Source organism: Sarcophilus harrisii, chromosome 4 (genome assembly GCF_902635505.1).
Source record: "Sarcophilus harrisii chromosome 4, mSarHar1.11, whole genome shotgun sequence".
Classification (NCBI taxonomy): domain Eukaryota; kingdom Metazoa; phylum Chordata; class Mammalia; order Dasyuromorphia; family Dasyuridae; genus Sarcophilus; species Sarcophilus harrisii.
The window spans coordinates 104,485,094-104,507,835 of record NC_045429.1 but is presented as its reverse complement, the minus strand read 5'-3'; the positions used below and the strand labels follow the sequence as shown (position 1 = coordinate 104,507,835).

At 38.3% G+C, this 22,742-nt stretch overlaps 1 protein-coding gene across 2 annotated transcripts in view; it reads right to left on the bottom strand.

Annotated features, from left to right (window-relative positions):
* Positions 1-22,742, bottom strand: part of CAMK1G (calcium/calmodulin dependent protein kinase IG) — a 49,889-nt gene that overhangs the window by 22,942 nt on the left and 4,205 nt on the right. For both annotated transcript variants that reach the window (XM_003767661.3, XM_031937288.1), the window contains exon 2: positions 7,452-7,569. In XM_003767661.3, coding sequence (XP_003767709.1) covers positions 7,452-7,543 — 92 coding nt within the window. In that variant the 5' untranslated portion in view covers positions 7,544-7,569. The remainder of the gene's footprint in view (positions 1-7,451; positions 7,570-22,742) is intronic.

Below are 22,742 nucleotides of genomic sequence, written 5' to 3'. Positions count from 1 at the left end.
TGTGTGTGTGTGCATGTGTGTTTGTGTCTATGGGGTGGTGGATCAAAGATGAGGCACCAAGGGATGAAGGGAGGGTATTTTTTCAACGATTTTTACAATTGCATCTGATTTTTTGTGACCCAATTTAGGGTTTTCTTGACAAAGATACTGGAATGGTTTACCATTTCCTTCTCGGGATCATTTTTACAGATGAGTAAACTGAGGCAGACGGTTTTGAACGACTTGCTGAGGATCACACAGTTAGTGTCTGAGGCCAGATTTGAACCCAGGTCCTACTAATCCCAGCTTCTGTGGTAGTATTCTACTTTTCTAAAACTCACATAAGCACCCCTGTTTGGAGTTTATTGTTATTTTTGCTGCTTACTAGAGGTGGGGAGGTTACTTCCCTGCTTTCCACCAAAGTGTCAGTTTCCTCCTCTAAAAAATGAAAGGGTTAAATTAAATATTCTCCAGGGTACCTTATGGCTCTATGATCCAGGACTCTATGAATCAATTGAATTGAATTTAACAAACATTAACATGTACCTACTATGTGCCAAGTACTTGTGATAGATAACAAAAATTAAAACCAAGCAAATGATCTCTTAACCTCACCCTACCTGGGGGAAACCAAATATATATAGATAAATAAATACAAAGATAATTATGAGTCGGGGACAGAGATCTTAAGTGATTTGGCCTGGGTCATACGGCCAAATAAGTATGCATTCCTCACCTGTCCCCAAATTTGAATTAAGGTCTTATGGACTGCAGATCTAGCACTGTACCCAAGAAGGAAAACACTTATATCTTTACCTTTGTTAGTGAGTGACAATGTCAAGGCTTAGTTCTCAATCTCTTAGCCTTTGGAGATTTGGAGTTTTGCTAAAAAACGCCTTTCTCCCTGTTTACCACTGTGTAGGTGGATCTATTAGATCTGGACTGCTTAGCACCCCCGGGGTGCCCCTTGATGACATTTCATTCTACTCACTATTGAACAGCATAATCCTGTTCTAATTACTACTACCCACCAATACCATCCCCTGCATCCAGAATGAATGTCAGGGACTCAGCTTTTGCCCCTTCAAATTTCAGAAAGTAATGGGAGGCATTCTGGCTATAATTGGTGAGTGGGAGGGTTGGCTGCAGGGTTCTGATGCTGCCAGATGGGATAGAAGGGTTTCGTGACCCAGATGAGTGCCTTAAAATATATCACAGGGTTGAATGGGTAGAAAGTGCCCAGTTCTTCCTCCAGGTCTGGCCTTACTCTGTCCCTCCCTATCCCTATTTGAAATAATATTATATTTTTAATTTATGGAATAAAATAAGCATTTCTATAACATAAAAATATAATTATACACAAAACTTCAAATCTATTATATCAAATTTGCTATTCTTTTAAATATATAATAAAGTTATCATATAAGTGTCCTTTTTCACTCCTTTTATTTTCTCCATTTTTCCTTTCAAGAAAGCTCTTCTGGTGTGGTAACCTTTTCTATGACTTGGTACAGGTTTGCCTCTTCATTATAAATCAACCAGTCAACCAATAGCATTTGTTAATATAGTACTTATTAAGCAAATATAGAATATTATATTTATTTGTGATAGGCAGGCAAAGGCATCATCATGTGGGTATTAGAGAGCATGTCTCAAAGGAAAATCAGGGTTCAAATCCTGCCACAGACGCATGTTGGCACTCTCTGAGATTAAGTTATAGAATATAGATAGCAACTTTCCATTTTCTTTGTTTCTTTGTTTTTTTCTTTCTTTTTCTTTTTTGGTTGACTAAGCAATTGAGGTTAAGTGACTTGCCAGGATCACATAGCTAGTAAGTGTTAAGTATCTGAGGCTGGATTTGAACTTAGGATCTTCTGACTCCAGAGCTAGTACTCACTCTCTCTCTCTCTCTCTCTCTCTCTCTCTCTCTCTCTCTCTCTCTGTACTGCAACATCTAGCTAGTCCTCCCACTTTACATTTTCACTATATTTATATATATAGACAAGTTCCTTAAAGTCAGGAACTATTTATCCTCAGCACTAAGCATAGTGGCTGACATAATAAATGCTAGTTGACTGACCAATCAGGCTCAGTCCCTAGTCCTACATGCCTCTGCTATGTGGGATAGATAAAATCTCAAAACACAAAAACTTTTAAAAATCATTTAGTTTAATTCTAGTTTTGCGAAGCATTAGAAGACATCTCTCCCTTTGCTTTTATTTTTGATTCTAATGTTGATTTAAGATTGCCTTAATACCAATATTTTTTCAGCAATTTTGTGTGGCTGCTAGTCATGGAACAATATAATCCTGGAAGAACCAAAATGACAAATCACCAAAAGTTCAATGGAAAGGTACATGGTGGGTGTAAGCAAGAATCAGCATGTCATCATGTGGTGAAGTGGTATATATGCTATTTATTATCAAAGTTTAAGATGACCAGAAAAGGAAGCTGGGTGAAGTCATGTCACAAGAATTAAGGAAAACAGATGGATGGTCTGTGTGATACACAGATATCTTTTAGATACTAAAATAACCAAGAGGTGGCCTTTCAGCACATTGGATAAGATCCTTCTCTAATTGGTTTATGGGAAAACCTGAACAAGAGTTAGTTGCACAGGATTAGTTGCACAGGATCAGAAACCCTAGAGGGCTACCAGCACCAATGAAGGGAGTACTCAGACCAGTGAAATCACTCACCAATTATATTCAATTTAAGCTAATCCTCAGTTATTCTTTTTAACACATTCAATTTATAGGAAAACAGCTTTTGACTCACCATGAGAACATTCTGACAATGACAATTGTTTGAAAATAGAACATCCTGCCTTGTGTAGTGATGAGCTCTACTTTATTGGAGGTATTCAAGCTAAGTCTGGATGATGGAAATGGAATTGGTTTCATAATATCTGATGGCTCTTTTTTTCCCTCTTTTCAAATGTAAACCTTCCAAATCACTGGAATTATTTAAAAATATGATGGGTTACCTTAAACTTAGTGTGTTCCCTATTTCTATGAATGTTTTAGACAGGAATTATGACTCAGAGAGTGGCTGAACAAAAGTCCTTTCCAATTCTAAGTCTATGTGCAAAGAATTGAGGCAACTCAGGAAGGGAATCAACAAATTCAGAAGAAAAAGGAAGAAATGGACCCACGTATGTGTATAAAATATGTTTTGAACCATTTATTCATAAATATAAATTAAAAGCCATTGGGATCTATTTGCAAATACTTGCAAACTGGGAGGAGGCTTTCCAAACAGGAAATGTCTATTCACCTACACATCAAAGCATTAAGAGTAGGTCCACTGACTCAGCAAGGTTAGGCAGGGACCCATATCAGTCTTGATCTGGTCCAGGTTAAGCTTAGAAAACCAACAGTTTACTTCTCTAAGAAGCCTGGATGAGGAGAGATGAGGAGTTCCATTGCATTGTCTTTTTTTTTTTTTGGTATTAAGATGTTACAGCTATGATTTTGTTACCAAATACTTTTATATAATCATAAAATTTTCATTTGGAAGCAGCTACTCTAGCCTCATATCCCCTCCACAGAATTTTTAAGGGATAGTCAACCACTTCCACTGACATGGAACTCATGATTTCACAAGGGAATCCATTTGTGATATGGTGGAAAGAGCTAACTGACTGTATTTAAAAATCCTAGGTTAAAATCTTGCCTCTGATGCTCACTATCATTGGGACTGTGGGCAAGTCACTTAAATCTCTTTAAGTCTGTTTTCTCACTTTTTTTAAAAAAAGGAGGCAAACTAGACTAGATGGTTTCTGATGTCCTTGGTAGCTTCAAATCTGTGACCCACTCTGATCTAAGTGTTTGAAAGTTGTCCTGAAATCTGTACTTCTGTAACTTCTGGATCCACAGTGAGTTTGTTTATTCTCTTCTTCATATAGAAAATGCTGCCCGTAAACTTCTTTTCTTAATGTGTAATGTAACTCTAGATTCCCCCCAGCACTCTAAGATACCTTCTAAACCCAAACTTCAGCTCCCTTTGGAAAACACTGATCTGGAAAACACTGGCTTCAGTTCTCTGAAGAAGATTTGATTAGGCTTTGAGAGAATGCAAAATGCAAAATACCACCTCCACACTTCCTTCCTACAGGAACTATTATAAATGTAGCAGCAGTTAATATACTGTTTCCTGCAAATGTTATCATACAGAAGATGTGGAGACTGCTTTCCTCTGCAGTGTTTGCTGAGAGAAAACATTTTAAAGTTGGTCCTGCTCAGGCATGGTCTGATGTGTGTGAAAACTAAGACAGCATGGTGGAAAGACTGCTGGATTGGGGGTTAGAAGACTTGCCTTTGATCATTACCCTCATGATCCTTAGGCAAACCACTGGCTGTTTTGGGCCTCTATGGCTTCAACTACAAAACAAAGTGGTTGGACTGCATAACCTTTAATGTCCTTTCCAGTTTTAGATGCTGTGCTTTTGACATATTCATAGATAGATTCATAGGTTTAGAACTGAAAGGCAATTTCCTTATTACATAGATAAAAATACAGAGGGGAAGTAAGTGAAGGAGGCATGATTTGAATTCCGGTCTGATTCCAAGAAATCATTATTTTTTCCATACTGTACCATATTGTTAATAATAGCCAGTAGCTCTTCCTTTCCTTTCTTCTTTCCTCCTTTCCTTCCTTCTTTCCTCCTTTCCTCCCTTCCCCCGTCCCCCCTCCTTCCTTCCTTCCTTCCTTCCTTCCTTCCTTCCTTCCTTCCTTCCTTCCTTCCTTCCTTCCTTCCTTCCTTCCTTTCTTCCTTTCTTCCTTCCTTTCTTTCTTCCTTCCTTTCCTTCTCTCCTTCCTTTCAAATGAAGTTATGTGACTTACCCAGGATCACACAGCTAATAAGAGTTTGATGCCAGATTTGAACTCGGATCTGGAATTGGTGCTCTATCTACTGCAAATAGCGTCTTCCTGATATAACTCATGGACAGATAAAACTGCTTTTGTAAGTACTAAGAGGCTTCTATTGAAACTGTTTTAGTTATAGAGCCAAATCCTATGCTCTGACAACAGGCCATGGCTCCCTTCTGCTTCTGGAGCCAAGGTGATTCCCTCTATGAATGTCCAGTTCCTATAGTCTCTGGCTTCTCTGACTGAATCTGCTTTGTGGATTAGGTGGGTCTAAGCATTGCATTGAACTACATTCTCCCCACTCCTCTCCTCTGATTTCAGCTGCAACTGTTATATGGCTGCTTTCAGTGTGTGTGTGTGTGTGTGTGTGTATGCAGATGACATGAATGACTTCTGAATTTGGAAGTGGGAGCTGAATGTGATCATGAATCTAGGGATTTATCTCAGGATTCACCTTCCAGTTATGTACCAGCCATGGTTTAATGGCCATGATGAGTGAGAATCCTTAATTTGAATTGTCTACTTTTAAAACCCATCTTCTAGAGATACCCTTCCCCTTTCCCATCCTTCTTCCTCCTTCTCATCACCAGTCTCTTTTCTTTCCTCATTTTCAGTTGAAGTGCCAATGGGAAAGGCCTACTCTGGGCAGGACTGGGCGAATCTAGGGAGGGGATAGTTCAATTGAGAGCCTTTGTGTCACTGGCTACCATTTTGGGGGAAGGATAAAATGTGAGTCCAGAGCTACTTACCAACCACCTGTTGAAAATTTCAGAAAGGTTATTGAACCAGAAGTAGCTTTTGTCATCATCCCTGATCAGGACACTTGTTTTACATGCATCCCAACTCTCTGAGCAATTTCTGCCTCTCTCCACAGCAACATGACAGTGTCTGCAGTCTAATGTAGAAGGCAATGAAGCGCATTTATTGACCAGCTTGTGCTCCTGATGTGAGCTAGTGGAGTAGGGGAAAATGAGCAGAGATCTCAGCCTCTCCCCATCAAACTCCTTAATTTGGGCTCGGAACAGGAGAGATGAGCCAGTTTTCACAGCCTCTGCCTTCTCCCATTCTCTTGATTTAGGAATGAGTAAACAAACAAATCCTGTAGGATCCACTTGTGGCCTGCTAGCCTCCTATTTTTCCTTGTTCCCAATAAGAGTCCTTACTTTGATATCATTTTGAGGAAACTGGCTATTAGAGAGAAGAAAGATGCCAGATAAGCCTGTAGCACTGACTGCCTGTAGACTCTGTATACTTTATATTTGAAGCCATCCAACTCAAGAAAGCAGAGATTTAATATTGGGACTAGTATCTCATGCCTCTTGCTGTCAGAAATAAGTATATGGCTACCCATATATTCAAAGGCAAGGGACTCACTGATAGGAGACAGTGGAGAGTTAAACATGGGTGAAAGTAATCACCATAGATTTTACCTGAATTCCACTTTTCTTTGCTACCCCAATCAATGACTGACCAGAGGCATCAATAGGGAGCAGGGTTGTTTATTGGCAAACCAGTCTCAGTCAGGTACATGCTGGATTCCCCAGAGAAGGCAGTAGACAGATTTAGTGAAGACTCTGGGAACAGAGGGACTGTTTCTGGCTCACCCAGCTCAGCAATTATCATCAAGGGGAACATGCTTGGACTCCCACGTGATATCTTATTTTTTCCAACTGAGCCAGAGCACTATGAGGAGAAAAAGTGGAGGTGGCAGAGGGGAGCTGATTCAGATCTGTGAGTAATCTGACAGCTTGAGTGCCCACAGGAGCCCCTTTCTGTAGCGAAGGGGGTTAACTTGTTCAGTGCCAGTAGCTTTCTGAGGGAATTCTAGAGGAAATTCCCAGGAGATTTTAGGAAACTTCATAAGAGTCAACTCTCTCTTAGCTGAGAGTTTGATTGGAAGACTCAGGGATGGGGAAAAGTAGGAAAAGGAAGAACAAAAGACCCTGCTGTCTTCTAATACTACCTTCATTTTCTCCCAACTCACTTTGCCTCATTTATCTGCCAAGTATATGCCTGTCCATGTTTCCCCTGATACTCAGACCTTTAAAATGTTCTGATATATCCCCTGAAATAACCCTGATTCCTGAATTCTTGGCATAATGCACTGGTAGGTACAGATCAAGGTTGTATCAAGGTGGTATCTACACAAGTGACAATCACCCCTTGGAATTCATTTAAGCCACTTGGAAATTAATTCCAACACACCACCATTCAACCATCATCAAGCTTGATTTAATCCAATCTGAAGGTTGTATCTGGGCCTGCATATATTTGCTGATAGACAACTTCTTTTGTCTATGTAGATAAGAGGTCTGGGATAGATAGTGATATAGGAAAAAATTTCTAAATACCACTGGTATTTAGAAAAGTGGATCAGAGAAACAAGTCAAAGGATTGCTTGAATACATCAAGTGCACCCCTTCTCCATAAGGGGTTATGTTTCTTCTTTCAAAGGTTATGTTGCTTCTTTAGTCAAATGAGTCCTGGCTCAATAGGGAACTTGCCAATTGACACAAAACATAGCCAGCCCCAGAACAGTGTCTGTCCTTCCCCTAACTGGATTGGCCCACAACTCATGATTCCATCCTCCTTAGACTTACGATCCCAGTGCTTCCATGAAGATGAAAGTTTTCCGAATGTTGGTCGTTTGCTTCTTCCAAGAAGTGCAGTCATCTTCTTCTTTTCGTCCCATTGCCTCCAGAGTTGAAGCTTGGGTTTCTGAAGAGGTTAGGAAGGTTGGGGAAAATGAGAAGAAAAGGAATAAAAACATTTACTTAGCTATTTTACCAAATGGCCAAATGACCTCTTGCCTTTGAAGGTATCTCCACAGCCAATAGTTACAAACAAAGAGAGGCAATGTGTTGTGGTAAAATGAACATTGGGACCGAAAACCTGGCTTTGCATTCTGACTCTTTGAAATTTTGAAGCTGTATTCCTGTGTGTAAACCACTTAACTTCTTAGGGGATTACTTTTTCATTTGCAAAATTGAGGCAAAAATACTTGTAGCAGCCAGGCTGTGGTGAGGTACATGCTTTGTGAAATGGAAAGCAAAGTTAAATGGGAATTGTTATCTTTATAACTCTCTGGATTAAACAGAAATAAAAGAAGCAGAAAGTTCCTTATTTCCAAATTACCCAGGTATTTGCTCTGATTATAGCTTCATTTAGGCTGGAATGTTAGCCAGGCTTGTTTCTACTCCCTCACAATCATAGCCCTGTTCAAATCTTACCATACTCCTGCATGAAGTCTTCCTAGTTTATATTATACATACCCTTTTATCACTTCCTAAAGCAATTACTGGGGCTCCAGGTAGCAGAGCAAGTAGAGCACTAGATCTGGAGTCAGGAAAATTCATCTTCTTGAGTTCAGATATGACATTAGACATTTACTAGGTGTGTCACCTCAGGCAAGTCACCTTATCCTGTTTGCCTCAGTTTCCTTATCTGTCAAATGAGCTGGAGAAGAAAATGGCAAACCACTCCAGTGTCTGCCAAGAAAACCTCAAATTGGGGGTGGGGGCAGCTAGGTAACACAATGGATAGAACACTAGTCCTGGAGTCAGAAGGATTTAAATTCAAATCTGGTCTCAGCACTTACTAGCTGTATGCAAGTCACTTACAATTGCCTCCAAAACCCCCAAAATAAAACCTAAATGGGGTCATGGAAACTCAGACACAACTGAGATGACTAAACAACAACAAAGTAATTTTTATCTTTTAAATATCTATTAAACATTTTGGTTTTGCTTCTCATTCATTCCCTACTATATTCTCTTTTCTTTTAGAGCACTATTCTTTGCATCAAAAAATAAACAAGAAAGAGAACCCTTACATACAAACAAATCAACCAGGTCTGATATATTATATACATTATATTATATTACAGTGTTCCACAACCCTAGTCTTCCACCTTTGTAAAGAAGTTTTGATTTTGTTATTATTTCCATTGTTGTATTCATTGTGTATATTGTTTTCTTGGTTCTACCTAATTTACTTTGCAGCAGTTTGAATATGCCTTCCAATGCTTCTTTATATTTCTTGTACTTAACATTTCATACAACACAGTAATATTCCATAATGTTTATGCACTGTATTTTTTTTAGCCATTCCTTGATTAGTGGACTTCTGCTCTGTTTGCAGCTATTTACTACTATTAAAAAGCAACATAATAACATGCTATTATGTCCCAGAATCAGAAGGTAACTCAGAGAATATCTGGTCCAATCTCTACCTCTTCAACTTTATCAACAAATGGTCATCCAGCTTCTACATGTAAGTAGTAGCCACTCAAATGAAAACTGGAACTATGAAGGCAGTGGAGGATTGTGGGATATGATAGGAGGAAGTGAGGACAGTTCAGGATTGAGAAGAGAAGAAAAAATGATTGGAACAGTCCCCTTTGGAATGAATAAAAGAGGAGCACTGGACAACCGTGAGGGCCCAGTTGAATTCACATGTAATAAATTTGTAGTGGATAAACTCTGCTTAATTCTCTTTCTCTAGCAATATTCAGAAACCCTGGAACTAAAGTTGAGAAATCACAGGATGAAAGTTATCTAGAGATGAGTATTTTTGGGTCAGCAACATCAGAAAATTATGACAGCAAGGGATTCAAAGATTAAAATCACAGATCTTGGGACTGGATCTGGGTCTGGAGATGCTGGATCTGGAGTCTGAATTTTGGCTTTGATGTTTACGAGATGTGTGATTTGGCAAATCATTTAACCTTTATGGGACTTAGTTTTCTCATCTGTGAAAGGAAGGGACTTGGTCAGATGACTTGGGAGATCCATTCCAGCTCTAAATCTATGTTCTTCTCTTACCTCAAAAGCTCTCTTCTCTAGGCTAATCTTTCCCAGTTCCTTCAGAATAATTGTGGATCATTGTATTGCTGAGAATAGCTAAGTCATTTATAGCTGATCATCCTAGAACATTGCTATTACTTTGTACAGTATATTTCACCTTGCTTGAATTCATGGTACTTTATACTTTTGAAAGCTCTTGTGCCTGCCTTTTCTTATTAAAGCTTCACAATAACACAATGAGTAGGTAGGAAAACTATTATTATTCATATATTTGACAGATGAGGAAACTGAGGCAACTTGCCCAAATTCACACAATTTGATAGACCTTAGACTAGAATTTAGGCTTTTTTGAACTTAGTCCCTCATTGTTTAATCTAGATCATGCTGTCTTGTACTATTTTCTAGTTATTTCATGTGTGATATACTTTTGTATCTCCCATTATACTTGACAAAGTACTGGGCATATAGCCATTGCCCAATAAATAATTGAATTAAGTCCTAGCTATAGATCAGGGATCAGGAAGTGCTGCCACTGTCTTCTTCTGTTTTGTCTGATCTCCCAGTTGCCACTTACTCTGTTTAGACAAAGGGTACTGAGAACAAAAGAAAAGAGGTGAGAAACCATTGCTGCCATTATCAGTAATTATCCCTTTCCCTCTGGGTAAGCAGAAACCTAGAAACATCTCTGATGAAAGCCTTTCTTAAAATAACTGGATTCTTTGAAATCTATGGAACCCTCTAATACCTTCAGGGGATAGATCAAAGTTAGTTTCATGCTATTGAGAATGACAGCCCATAAGAAAATACAAAAAAGTCACTCAACAATCAGGTTTGGTCGAATATTATCCAGTAAATATATTTGGGTCATCTGACCTGTTTGCTCAGGGACTCCATAATTACAGTATTAGCTACTAATCTAGTTTAGATGGTTCCAAGGATTTGTATCTTTTGACCCAGCAATATCACTACTAGGTCTATTTCCAAAGATGATTAGAGAAAAAGGAAAAGAAGTTATATGTTCTGAAATATCTATAGCAGCTCTCTTTGGGGTGACAAAGAAGTAGAAATTGCAGGGATTCCCATCAACTGACTAATGTCTAAATAAGTTGTGATATATAATTATGGTGGGATACTACTGTTATAAGAAATGATGAGTTTGATGATCTTAGAAAACCATGAATAGATTTACACAAAATAATAAAGAGTGAAATGAGCAAGGCAAAGAGAATATTTGTATATAGTCAAAGAAATATTTTTTAAGAACAACTTTGAGCTAAGAAATCATTTTGACCATTATAAATACTCAAATTAATTATAAAGGACCTATAAAAGAAGATGTTATCAGCATCTAGAGAAAGAACTGCTAAATAGAAATGTGTATTAATGATTTTACATATATATGTATACATGATATACATGTATGCATATACATGTGTGTGTGTGTATGTGCCTAATGTTAGCCATTTCTGGGAGGGGGGGAGGAAGAGAAGAAAAAAGGAAAAAAAATACATGTTAATTTTGTTATATATTTAAAAGGAATAGAAAGTTGTACATAATAGATTTTCACGTGCAATTATCTTTTTTTTTTGTTATACTATGTTATGGAGATATTTTATTCCATTAATTAAAAATTAAATAAATAAAAATTAAAACACTAACGATAGAAAGTACTTTGGGGAACAGTGTGACTATAAAATAGAGACAGATATTGTGTAGAGAGGATGAAGTGTGAACCTTTTGTTGCTTTTTAGGGTAGATGTCATATACTTTGAAGAAGAAAAGTAACATTTATTCCAAAACTTTTTATGCTTGTCATCTGACTAAATGTTTTGATTTTTATCCTAATATTTAATGTAAAGACAAAGTCTTAGTTGGATTATATAGACTATATTGGGGAATGCTAGGGAAAGGCAGACATGGGCTCTATTTATACACTATTGGTTTGTTGGTTATTGTCCTTCATTCTTGAAGAAGTCTAAAGTGACACAATTATGTTGGCATCAAGTTAGCATGTCTGACTATGTCTGATCAGACCAATATGAGCTTAGAATGCTCTGTTACAGGTTGCACACATTTAGTCCCTATGAACATTTGGGGCAGCTTCTCTAACTTCGAGTATCTCAGGTTTCTTCTGAACTAATTCAATTCTGCTTTGCTCATAGAACACTTTCTGATGAGGGCATGCCATGCTGGGTGGTCCTGTGCCAGTGTCTCCCATGCTCTCCAGTTCTCCCAGTCACCAATGGAGTGAAACGAGACTGTGTGCTGGATCCCATGATTTTTAGTATGAGGTTTTTCAGTCATGTTGTCAAACATGGCAGTTTCAGCCACTGCACTGTTGGTAATTCTTCACCCTGAAAAGGCTACAAAACCAGACTAAAGTGGAGGGAATGTTGGAGCACACACTATTAATGAAGCAGAGAAAGGCTTTGTGGTGGGGTGGAAAGAATCATACTTCTTGTTACTACCTGTGTGTGAGGTTCCATGGCCCTCAGTTTCCTCATCTATAAAGTAAGGGAGTTGGAATAGATGTAAGGTCCCTTCCAGATCTTGTGATTTGAAATTTGTCACAGATATGCTTTCTTCCTCTGCCAGTTTCTGTGTGATTTTGCATACCTTACTTAACTTCTTTTGGTTTTTGTTTCATCATTTTTAAATGAAGGGATAGTACTTAATCACCTCTAAGATTTTTTCCCCAGTTCTAATTATCTTTGATGTTTTCTATGTCTGCATTTATTTTACTTTATCTTTTGAAGGAGGAGATAGGGCTGTTTATTTGTCTGCCAGGAAATGATATATCAATTCTCCCCATATCTATATTTATTTAGAAAAATTATTGATTTGTGATGTGACTCTCCTTTTCCAGCACTACCACTATCACTTTCTCAGTTGAGCTTCCTTTCTTTGGACAGGGGAAGCTTCTGGATGTACCCAGACTTTTAGCTTATAAAATGCCAACTGGGAAACAGGCATTGCCTATGGGAGTGCTGTTTCTGTGCACATTACACCTCAAAGAATCCCTACAGAGTAACCACCTGCTTTTCAATAGGTATTAACATTGTGCCAGCAATAAAACTTCATTTGTTGTTCTATCCCTTTAAATTAGATTAAAACCCAGATGTATACTTAGTTGAATCAGAAAAGGGATAATAATAAAAAAGCTTTCCAATCATATGCTCCATTTCTCCAAATCCTTAAATCTAATCATTTACCTGCTTCTTGGGGTACAATTTCAACATTTAAAGGACCCATATCTGAAATCCCTACATTTGGTCTCCTAGTTCCAGGCCTCTCATGCTTCTGAGAAATATTTCCAAATGGCCCAATCTGGTCTATTTACAAGGGAAGTCTTGAACTGGGGCATGTTCCCAAAGGAATGTATAACCATCAGCCCTGAGAATGACTGCACTGGGTCCAATTTCTGTCTAATGCAATGGGCCACCATCTTTTCTCTCTGATGCTAGTAACTTTCTCCCACTCTTCCTCCTTAACCCCAACAGACAATTTCAAAGAATAATGAAAATTTAATATGAATCTATTTTTTTGTTTCCAATGTACTTCCTGCACTTCACTCTATTTCTATAACAACATGAATTTGGCCTGAGAGCTTGGGAACAGCAGCTATGATTTGTCTTGAGTTTAGAAGCCTGCATAGCTTAGGACGTGGATGTTAGGAGCTACCATCTCTGGGATCAATGGAGCACATAAGAGTGCAATGGTAGTTAGGAACAGATTGAATCCTCAGGGATCAAACCTCCTGAGAGAGGTCTCCTGAAAAAGGAACTAATTATGTTAAAGTAGGAAAAAGCATTGGGTTTAAAGACAGATGATTTAGTTAGCCCCACCACTTACAAGAGTTCTTAATCTGTGTGTGTGTGTGTGTGTGTGTGTGTGTAAGAGAGATGCACCCCTTCTGCATGCCTCTTTTCAGTATAGTGTTTTTAAATGCACACAATAAGATATGCAAAATTACAAAGGAAACCAATTATATTGAAACACAATCATCAAAATGTTTAAAGAATATAAATTCACGAACTCTAGATAAAGTAGCCCTAATTAACAAGCTTTGTGATTGTAGTAAATTACTCTGCCTCAACCTCAGTGTCTATATGGGAAATATAGTTAATAATTTTTATAAAGGCACTTTTGTGCCTACTATAGTGCTTAATATATAGTAGGTGCTTAATAAATGATTAGTGATTGATAATTGATGGACAGGGATAATTTTCATACAACTACCAAAGACTATTTCCTAATTATTTCTGGTTTGAGGCATGTGGTATAGTCTCTGTAGAGGTTCCAATGATGTATAATCTTTTAGGATCTTATAATCTATTTGTGGGAGATATGACCTAGACATAAGAATAGCTACTAAAAATATTTGACTATATTCTAAGCACCAAATGAACAATCTGTACAAAAAAATTCCAGGAGAGGGGGAAGTCATTGTGAACTGGGATTGTCCAAGGAAGGCTTCAAGCTAAGTGGGATTTTTTAACAGAAGAGGAACTTTTGTGAGACATTCAGCTCAGATTCAGATTTCTCAAATTCAAGTAAATGTAACTCAAATTGTCATGTCTTTTTTGGATGTCTAAAAATATCTTTTTTTGTCCATTGTGAGGGAATAGCAAGTTGGTGAGAGGCAGGAGTAGAAACAGAATTGCTTCCTTCCAAATGAGACCATTTAGAACTAAGCCCTGGAGTGGCCAGACAAGACTTGTTCTTGAAGGGAAGTTTAGGAGATTAGGAATTTGAGTGTTTGGATTCAAATCCAGGCCCTGCTATTTTCTGTGTGACCTTGTCTGTGCCTCAGTTTCCCTATCTAAAATTAAGAGATTAGAATAGGTAATCCCCAATGTCCCTTCCCTAGGAATAAGCCTTTTGAATCTACCAGGGTGGTATCATCTGTTCCAGAGGGAGACTCATCTTTCTGAGGTCAAATTTGGCCTTTGACACTGACTAGCTACATGATTCCAGGCAAAGCATTTAACTCTGTTTTGCCTCAGTTTCCTTATCTGTCTCCTATTTTCCTTATCTATAAAATGAGCCAGAGAAGGAAATCGCAAACCACTCTAATATCTCTGCCAAGAAAACCCCAAATGGGGTAATGAAGAAGTGGATAAGAAAGAACACATGCAAAGGCTGATCAAACCCTGATTGTTAGGAGTTTATGGTCTAAAGAGAGGAAAGGCAAATCTGTTATAGAACTACAAAATAAAGGAGAATGAGATACATGCAAAGAAGGATGCACATAAATCTGTTCTATTTAGGGAAAAGGAACTTTCCTAAAAAGTATCTAGGATATTCCCTTAGGGGAGAAGATACTGGCTTTGTAGGGGAGAAGATACTGGCTTTGTAGGGGAAAACACTGACAGGGCTCAGACAAGGCAGTCAAGGCTCTGCTCTTGCAGGGACTGACCTGTACCGGAGCTGTCTCATGTACTTATTTATTAGGGGCTGGTGAAAGAAGTGTTGGCTGATGGCCTAAGGGATGGAGCCCTTGATTTGTCCTCCTCAAGGAGTTTACATGGAAAAACAGACTTTCATATCCCTCCTTTCCTCAACTCTGTTTCCTCCTCCTCCTTCAACGGAGCCTCTCTAAATCTAAATGCAGAAAAAACACCTTTTTAGATTCCTTGAATCTCTCCCTGCTGAGGCTAAGCATACCTATGGGAGTCAACAAGTTAACACATATTTATGAAGTGATTATTATTTGCCAGCTACAGTGGTGAACTTTGGGTATACAAAGTTGGGCAGAAAGTTTGGGCAGAAAGGAAGACAGTTTCTGTCCACTCTCTGCCCTCAGCAAGCTTATATTCTAATAGGAAAAGACAGTAGAAAAAAAGCAAGGGGAGAGAGAGAGAGAGAGAAATACCCATTGGGGCAAGTCTGGAGGGTAATGTGAAGAGGAATGAAGACATGACTGGCCAGAGTGTTTTCCTTAAAATGGAAGGTTTGGAAAAATACCAGCCAATCAGAGGAAAAAGCCGTAAGGGCTTAATTCCAGTGTGAGAAGTCTAGGAAAGATGTGAACTTCCAGGGTGAAGGGGATCCTGTGGCATGCATGATAGAGAAAGTTCAGAGAGCCAGGAGGACATCCTGAAGAGGACACAGGAGAAAGGTCAGGTATATTACTTTCCATTCATTTTTAGACATGTCCAACTCTTTATGATCCCATTTGGTTTTCTTAGTAAAGATAATGCAGTATTTTCCATTTCCTCCTCCAGTTTATTTTATACATGAGGAAACGGAGGCAAATAGGGTTAAGTGACTTGCTCAGTCCCTTCTTCAGTTAGGAAGTGTCTGAAACTAGATTTGAATTCAAGAAGTCTTAACAACATAGCCTGGCACTCTGTGCACCATGTTGCCACCTAGTTGCCATCCTGGGAAATAATGAGTAATTAAGGGGTTATTTAGTCACTTCACAGATAAAGAATTAGCTTAAAATGACTTGTCCAGTTTCATGTAGCTATAAGTATCTGAGAGAGGCTTTGAAGGTAAGTCTTTCTGAAGCCAGTACCACATCAAACTCTTAGATCCAGATTAAGATTAAGTAACCAGGACATGTTTAACAAAATAAATAAAAATGTGCTACAAGAGAGATACAGTTAATTGGTGGTTTTCTAAGTCAATAATGCACTCTGTAGAGATCTGTTTCTATTTAAGTATGATACATAAGCCTCAAATATATACTCTTTTGCTTATCTTCAAAAATCTTTCACAATCTGGGGTTCCAAACTTTCACCTTATTTTATATTACTTCACTCACTGCTTTTTAATGGGCTTTTACTCTATAATGTTGTTGATATTCTGTACTTCCACATTGTCCCCCTGGAACATACTCCTATCTCATTTCCACCTTTCAGAATCTCCCATTTCCTTCAAAATTCTAATTGTTATATCTTCTAGAAGCTCCAGGAAGCCTTTACTGATTTTCCACAGATGCTAGCATTTTCTCTACCAAAAATTTTATCTTTTATCTACTTAGTTATGTACATGTCTTTCCTAATAGTCTCTAAGATCCTTGGCTGGGCCTGTTCCATTTTTGTCCATGTAGCCTTGTTGTTTAGCACAGTCCCTAATACATAGTACACAACACTTGAACAAACAGGGGGACTCATCTTTCTGAGGTCAAATTTGGCCTTTGACACTGACTAGCTACATGATTCCAGGCAAAGCATTAACTCTGTTTTGCCTCAGTTTCCTTATCTGTCTCCTATTTTCCTTATCTATAAAATGAGCCAGAGAAGGAAATCGCAAACCACTCTAGTATCTCTGCCAAGAAAACCCCAAATGGGGTAATGAAGAAGTGGATAAGAAAGAACACATGCAAAGGCTGATCAAACCCTGATTGTTAGGAGTTTATGGTCTAAAGAGAGGAAAGACATATCTCTCATAGAACTACAAAATAAAGGAGAATGAGATACATGCAAAGAAGGATGCACATAGGAGGGATCTGATAAAAGTTTATTGTATTTTTTGGGATGAGTCACTGATCCAGGGCCAAGAGCCCCAAAGAGCTGAGAAAACTTTAGGCTATAAGAGAATTACAGAAGACTTCTTTTTTCTAGTATTTGCTTATCTAAAAAGTGTTCTTGCCTTTTACGTCTATTCTCATTCTTTAAATACTGAGGAATAGAATATTTCCAGCCACTTCTTTCAGACTTTAAACATTCTCTTCTATAAGCTTCTTCTAAAAAGTCCAACTTCCCTTCTTCTATAGTGATAAGCTCAATTCAAAATAATTTTACAAATATTTATGGAGTATCTTTTTCATAGCAGCTGGAAAATAGATGAGTATTTCTTTTGTCTAGCTGCTCTAAAGATTAGCATGCTAATACCCAACATTCTCTTCACCAGAGCAAATAATCTCAATTCAAGTATTTATTAAGTTCCAACTCTCCTAAGTCCTTAGAGAGATAAAAAAAATTGGACTTAAATTTTTTTTTGCTATGCCAACTTTCCCACAATGCATGTAGCACATGATAATTATAAAAAATTTAGAAATAAGGGTAAAAGCAAACAAGTATCCCTCATACTTCTAACAAGATGTTAATCCTTCAGAGTACTGAATCTTATAATTGGAGAGGCCAAGAGCCAGGAACTGGGCAAGAATGCTATTCCCTTCTACTTTTCTGGCCAGGGGAATTGAAAACCTGAAGAAACAAACCTTATCACAGCTCTTTTCCACTCTGTAGGAAGAAGGGTAGAGCTTGGAAGGTGTGAATTAGGAAAAAATTAGGAGAAAAGAGAGGAGGAGGAGAATTTCAAACTCAATGTCTCTTGAGAGAAAAAGGGGTCTTCAGTGATGCTTTAGATTGGAATGGGTTCTTGGCAAAACTTGGCATCAAAGAGATCTGCTTTTTTTATCTTTTTCTTCCCATATTTACCTTTCACCACTTTTTCTTCTGGAACTCTATTCCTCTTTGAGAAAGGGCCCTAAAATTGTCTTTTCACTGCCTATGAGGGGCCTTAAGTGACCATTTATTCCCTTCCTAGGCATTGAATCCTAACTTGATGCTCCTATATGCTGTCTCCTGTTTTTATACCCACTCCTTTTAATTTTAAAGGACTAGCTACTCTTCCATCATTATCCAATCACTGATTTCATTATATTTGATAATTAGCTCTGCTAGTTAAACTATAAAGGACATGCCATTCAAATATGTTTGTGTTTGCTTGCCATCAGATGTCCAATTTGTAAAAGATGGGTGTTTCCACATTTTCTGTTATACCAAGTTAATATTGTGAACAGAGTCCCTTTTTTGCTCATCAAAACTTAACTACCCCATGTTTCATCCTTTCATTCTTTCTCTATGTCATATGACAACAAGTGGATCTGATAATCTATTAAAACTTTTGTCTTGGTTACTTCAAAGTATACTTTACCCTTTATTTTTATTTTTTATTTTATTTTTTAGTGGATACTTTTTGGAGATATTAAGAAAATTAACAAAGGTATAAAATTTGGATGGATAGTTGATGTGACCTATGCAGAGCTGAAGTCTTATATAAGTCCCTCCCTTTGATATTTCTGGGATGAGAAGCATTAACTCGATAGCATATCCAAGTAGGTTTTAAGGAAGCTCCCTCAGTGATCAAACAAATTACTTGTAATCTTGATCCAAAAGGGAATGTCCAATATCATGAGGGTATCTGCTGTTAGATTTAAAACTCTTCATGATCCAGATATGACCAGCTCAAGAGGGCCATGGATAAAGGTTATCCTTCAGGCAATCTTTAATAAAATGCATGCTTTGCCAAAAGATCAAGGCATATCACATCATGGAAATATGCAAACCATTTATATATAAAGGAAACAAAGGATTTAACTGTGTTCTATTCATCATTCATCAATAGAATATTTCCAGCCACTTCTTTCAGACTTTAAACATTCTCTTCTATAAGCGTCTTCTAAAAAGTCCAACTTCCCTACTTCTATAGTGATAAGCCCAATTCAAAATAATTTTACAAATATTTATGGAGTATCTTTTTCATAGCAGCTGGAAAATAGATGAGTATTTCTTTTGTCTAGCTGCTCTAAAGATTAGCATGCTAATACCCAACATTCTCTTCACCAGAGCAAATAATCTCAATTCAAGTATTTATTAAGTGCCAACTCTCCTAAGTCCTTAGAGAGAGAAAAAAAAATTGGACTTAAATTTTTTTTGGCTATGCCAACTTTCCCACAATGCATGTAGCACATGATAATTATAAAAAATTTAGAAATAAGGGTAAAAGCAAACAAGTATCCCTCATACTTCTAACAAGATGTTAATCCTTCAGAGTACTGAATCTTATAACTGGAGAGGCCAAGAGCCAGGAACTGGGCAAGAATGCTATTCCCTTCTACTTTTCTGGCCAGGGGAATTGAAAACCTGAAGAAACAAACCTTATCACAGCTCTTTTCCACTCTGTAGGAAGAAGGGTAGAGCTTGGAAGGTGTGAATTAGGAAAAAATTAGGAGAAAAGAGAGGAGGAGGATTTCAAACTCAATGTCTCTTGAGAGAAAAAGGGGTCTTCCCCTTTTTCCCCATAGGATTCCATGACTCAAGATAGAAATGATTTGAAAACTGAATCTTATTCCTTTTCCCCTCTTGAACTTTTCTAAGTAAAAGGAAATAAGCATTTATTATAATGCAATATATTTATTAATTAACAAATTTATTAAATATTTATGTGGAGGATAGGAAGACCTGGCATTCTATGGTTCATGGGGTCATGAAGAGTCAGACATGAGTGAACAACTAAATAACAACAATAAATAAATTTATTAGGCACCTACTATGTGCCAGGTACTGTGCTAAGTGCTTTGCAAATATTACCTCATTTGCTTCTCACAACAATCTCGTGAGGTAGGGTTTATTAATATCTCCATTTAACAGATATGGAATGTGAAACAGACAGCAGTTAAGTGACTTACCCAGGTCATACACCTAGTAAATGTTTAAGGCCAGATTTGAACTTCCTGACTTTAGGACCGGAGCTCTATTCACTATTCCACCTAGCTTTTTCTACCTTATTCTTCAAGATTATCTAGGATTGAGTAATTCAAAATAACTCCTATCATTAGCCACATTTTTTTTTCCCCTAAGTCAGTTAACAAGCATTTATTGAGCATTTACTATATCCTAGGAGGGCAGCTAGGTGGCATAGTGGACAGAATGCCATGCTTGGAATTCTAAAAACCCATCTTCCTGAGTTCAAATCTGACCTCAGATACTTATCAGCTGCATCACTTTCATTCACCTCAGTTTCCTCATCTGGAAAATGAGTTGGAGAAGGAGATGGCAAATTGATTCAATATCTTTGTCAAGAAACCCCAAAAGGGGGATCATGAAGAATTGGACAAGACTAAAACAAATGAACAACACATATTTTAGAGACCTGTACTAAACTCTAGAAAAACAAAGAAAGGCAAAAACATGGTTCCTGCCCTTAAGAAGCTCACATATTAATGGGGGAGGTAACATGCAAACAAGTATGTACATGCAAATTGTGTATATGTATGTAGATGGAAGATAATCTCAGAGGGAAGGCACTGGGGGTAGGGGGAATAGGCTAAAAAGGACTCCTAAAGAAGGCTGGATTTGAGTTTAATATTGAAGAAATCACAGAAGCCACAAGGGAAATGTGAGAGAACATCTAATGGGACCTTTTCATAAGAGGAAAAAAGCTCTTTTCTATCCATTTAGTCAATTTTTTAGGGGGCCCTGCCAGTCAATGGACAAGAGCCACAGGCTTCATTGAATCAAGTCAATATGTATTTATTTAGGACCTACTATGTGCCAGGCTTTATATAAAGCACTGGAGGTAGTTCCTGTTCTCAAGGAGCTTTCAGTCTAATGGGGGAAGAAAACATATATGTGGTTAGGTACAAACAAGCTATATGACAGGATAAATAGGAGACAATCTGATAGAAAAGACACTAGCAATAAGGGGGACCAGGAAGGCCTTCTTTCAGGGGACATAGTTTCTGTGGCTTTTTTCCTTCAAGGCTCAACCCGGGTACCATCTCTGCTGTAAAGCCCCCCCTTACCTTTCAGTTATTGTTATTTTTTTCTCCATCAAATTACTTTGTATTTACTATATGCATATAAGTGATTTGTCCCTTCTAGAGTATTAGTTCCTTCACATGCAGAATTGTTTCTTTTTTTTTATCCCAAGCTCCAAGCTCAGATAAAAGTTTGCTGACTTGAATTGAATTCTCCTCCACTTTCAACACCTCCCTTTCTTGACATGTAGCTCTTCAGAGCTTTAACTAGTGTGAGGGCAACAATCCTTTCCCCCACAGGGAACTTACTTGTGAGAGAGTGATCTTTGTCCTCTCTTTAGTTGACACAGGTTCATCTGCCCACATTTAGTTATCTCTAGTATGATTTCTGTGGCCCCTTTTCCATAGGGGTTCACCTACCTTCCCCAAATTCCCACAGAGTCAAGAACCAGCTACTCTATAGGACCCCTTGTCTAAAGCCTTCTGGCAACTACACCAGGACCAGACTATTCTCTGTGGTTGTGCTTTCCCCCATCAAGTGAATTTGTCCTGGATATACTTAAAGTCCTAGAATCCTCCCCTAGATAAGACACTGAAGTCAGAGCTGGGGCAACACTAAACACAGGGGAAGAATTATCCCCCGTTTGGGCTTAATAAAGTTCCTCTGAAATGCCCTTATTATGAGCCACAGCTCTACTGTGACTACCAGACAGAAGATAATAGGAACTCCATCTCATTAGGCCACATTAAGGGACATTTTGTCTGCAGGGCTAGAATGACCTTAAGAAGGCTATGCACCAACCCACTTCCTTTCCCTCTCCCATCTACCACCACCTGGGGACGCTGATTCTGTGATGAGCCAACAATCTCCCTCACCCTTTCCAGGACCCACTTAGCACTGGATGGTATTTTGAGCCTGCCTTTGTGACGGCAGCTGCTTCCTACAGGGAGCAACCCCTTTTCCATTGACATCCAAGTCTGCTGTGGTAGGGCTGTCCATGTCTGCTTCCTGATTCAGTGACTGCCTCCGTTCATTCATTCATATTGCAGCTCATTCACTCCTCCCAGGCTCTGGCACGGGCTGCCTCCTCCGTCACTCTCGCCCTGTGCGGCAATTTATTTCTGGCTCTGTGTGCGTGCATGTGTGTATATGTCTGTGTATGTGTGTGAGAGAGATACACAGATACACTCTCATTTTGGAGATTCTTTTCAGTCTCAGCCAGGATTGTTCCCACTCCTACTTCCATAATAGCGTCCACTGCCTCCTCTTTTTTGAAGGTGTTTTTTCCTGCTTTCTTTTTCTCTCCATCTCTCTCTCACACACAAAGGGAGAGGGGAACCTGTGGCTATCTTGCTGCCATCATTCCACAGACCCAGAGCTCTTCACTCCTATTCACCACCCCTTGTCTCGTTCCTTATGGATAAGCCAATGTTTACCTGGGTCTTGGTTAGGGAGAAGGAAAGCACATCGTGTATGTGAAGGCAGACAATAAGGGAACATAGTGAATTATTGCTTTCCACCTTTAAATAGATCTGTGGAATAAGATAAGATAGGCACATGCTGTACAAATCAGAGTTATTTTTATGTGTGA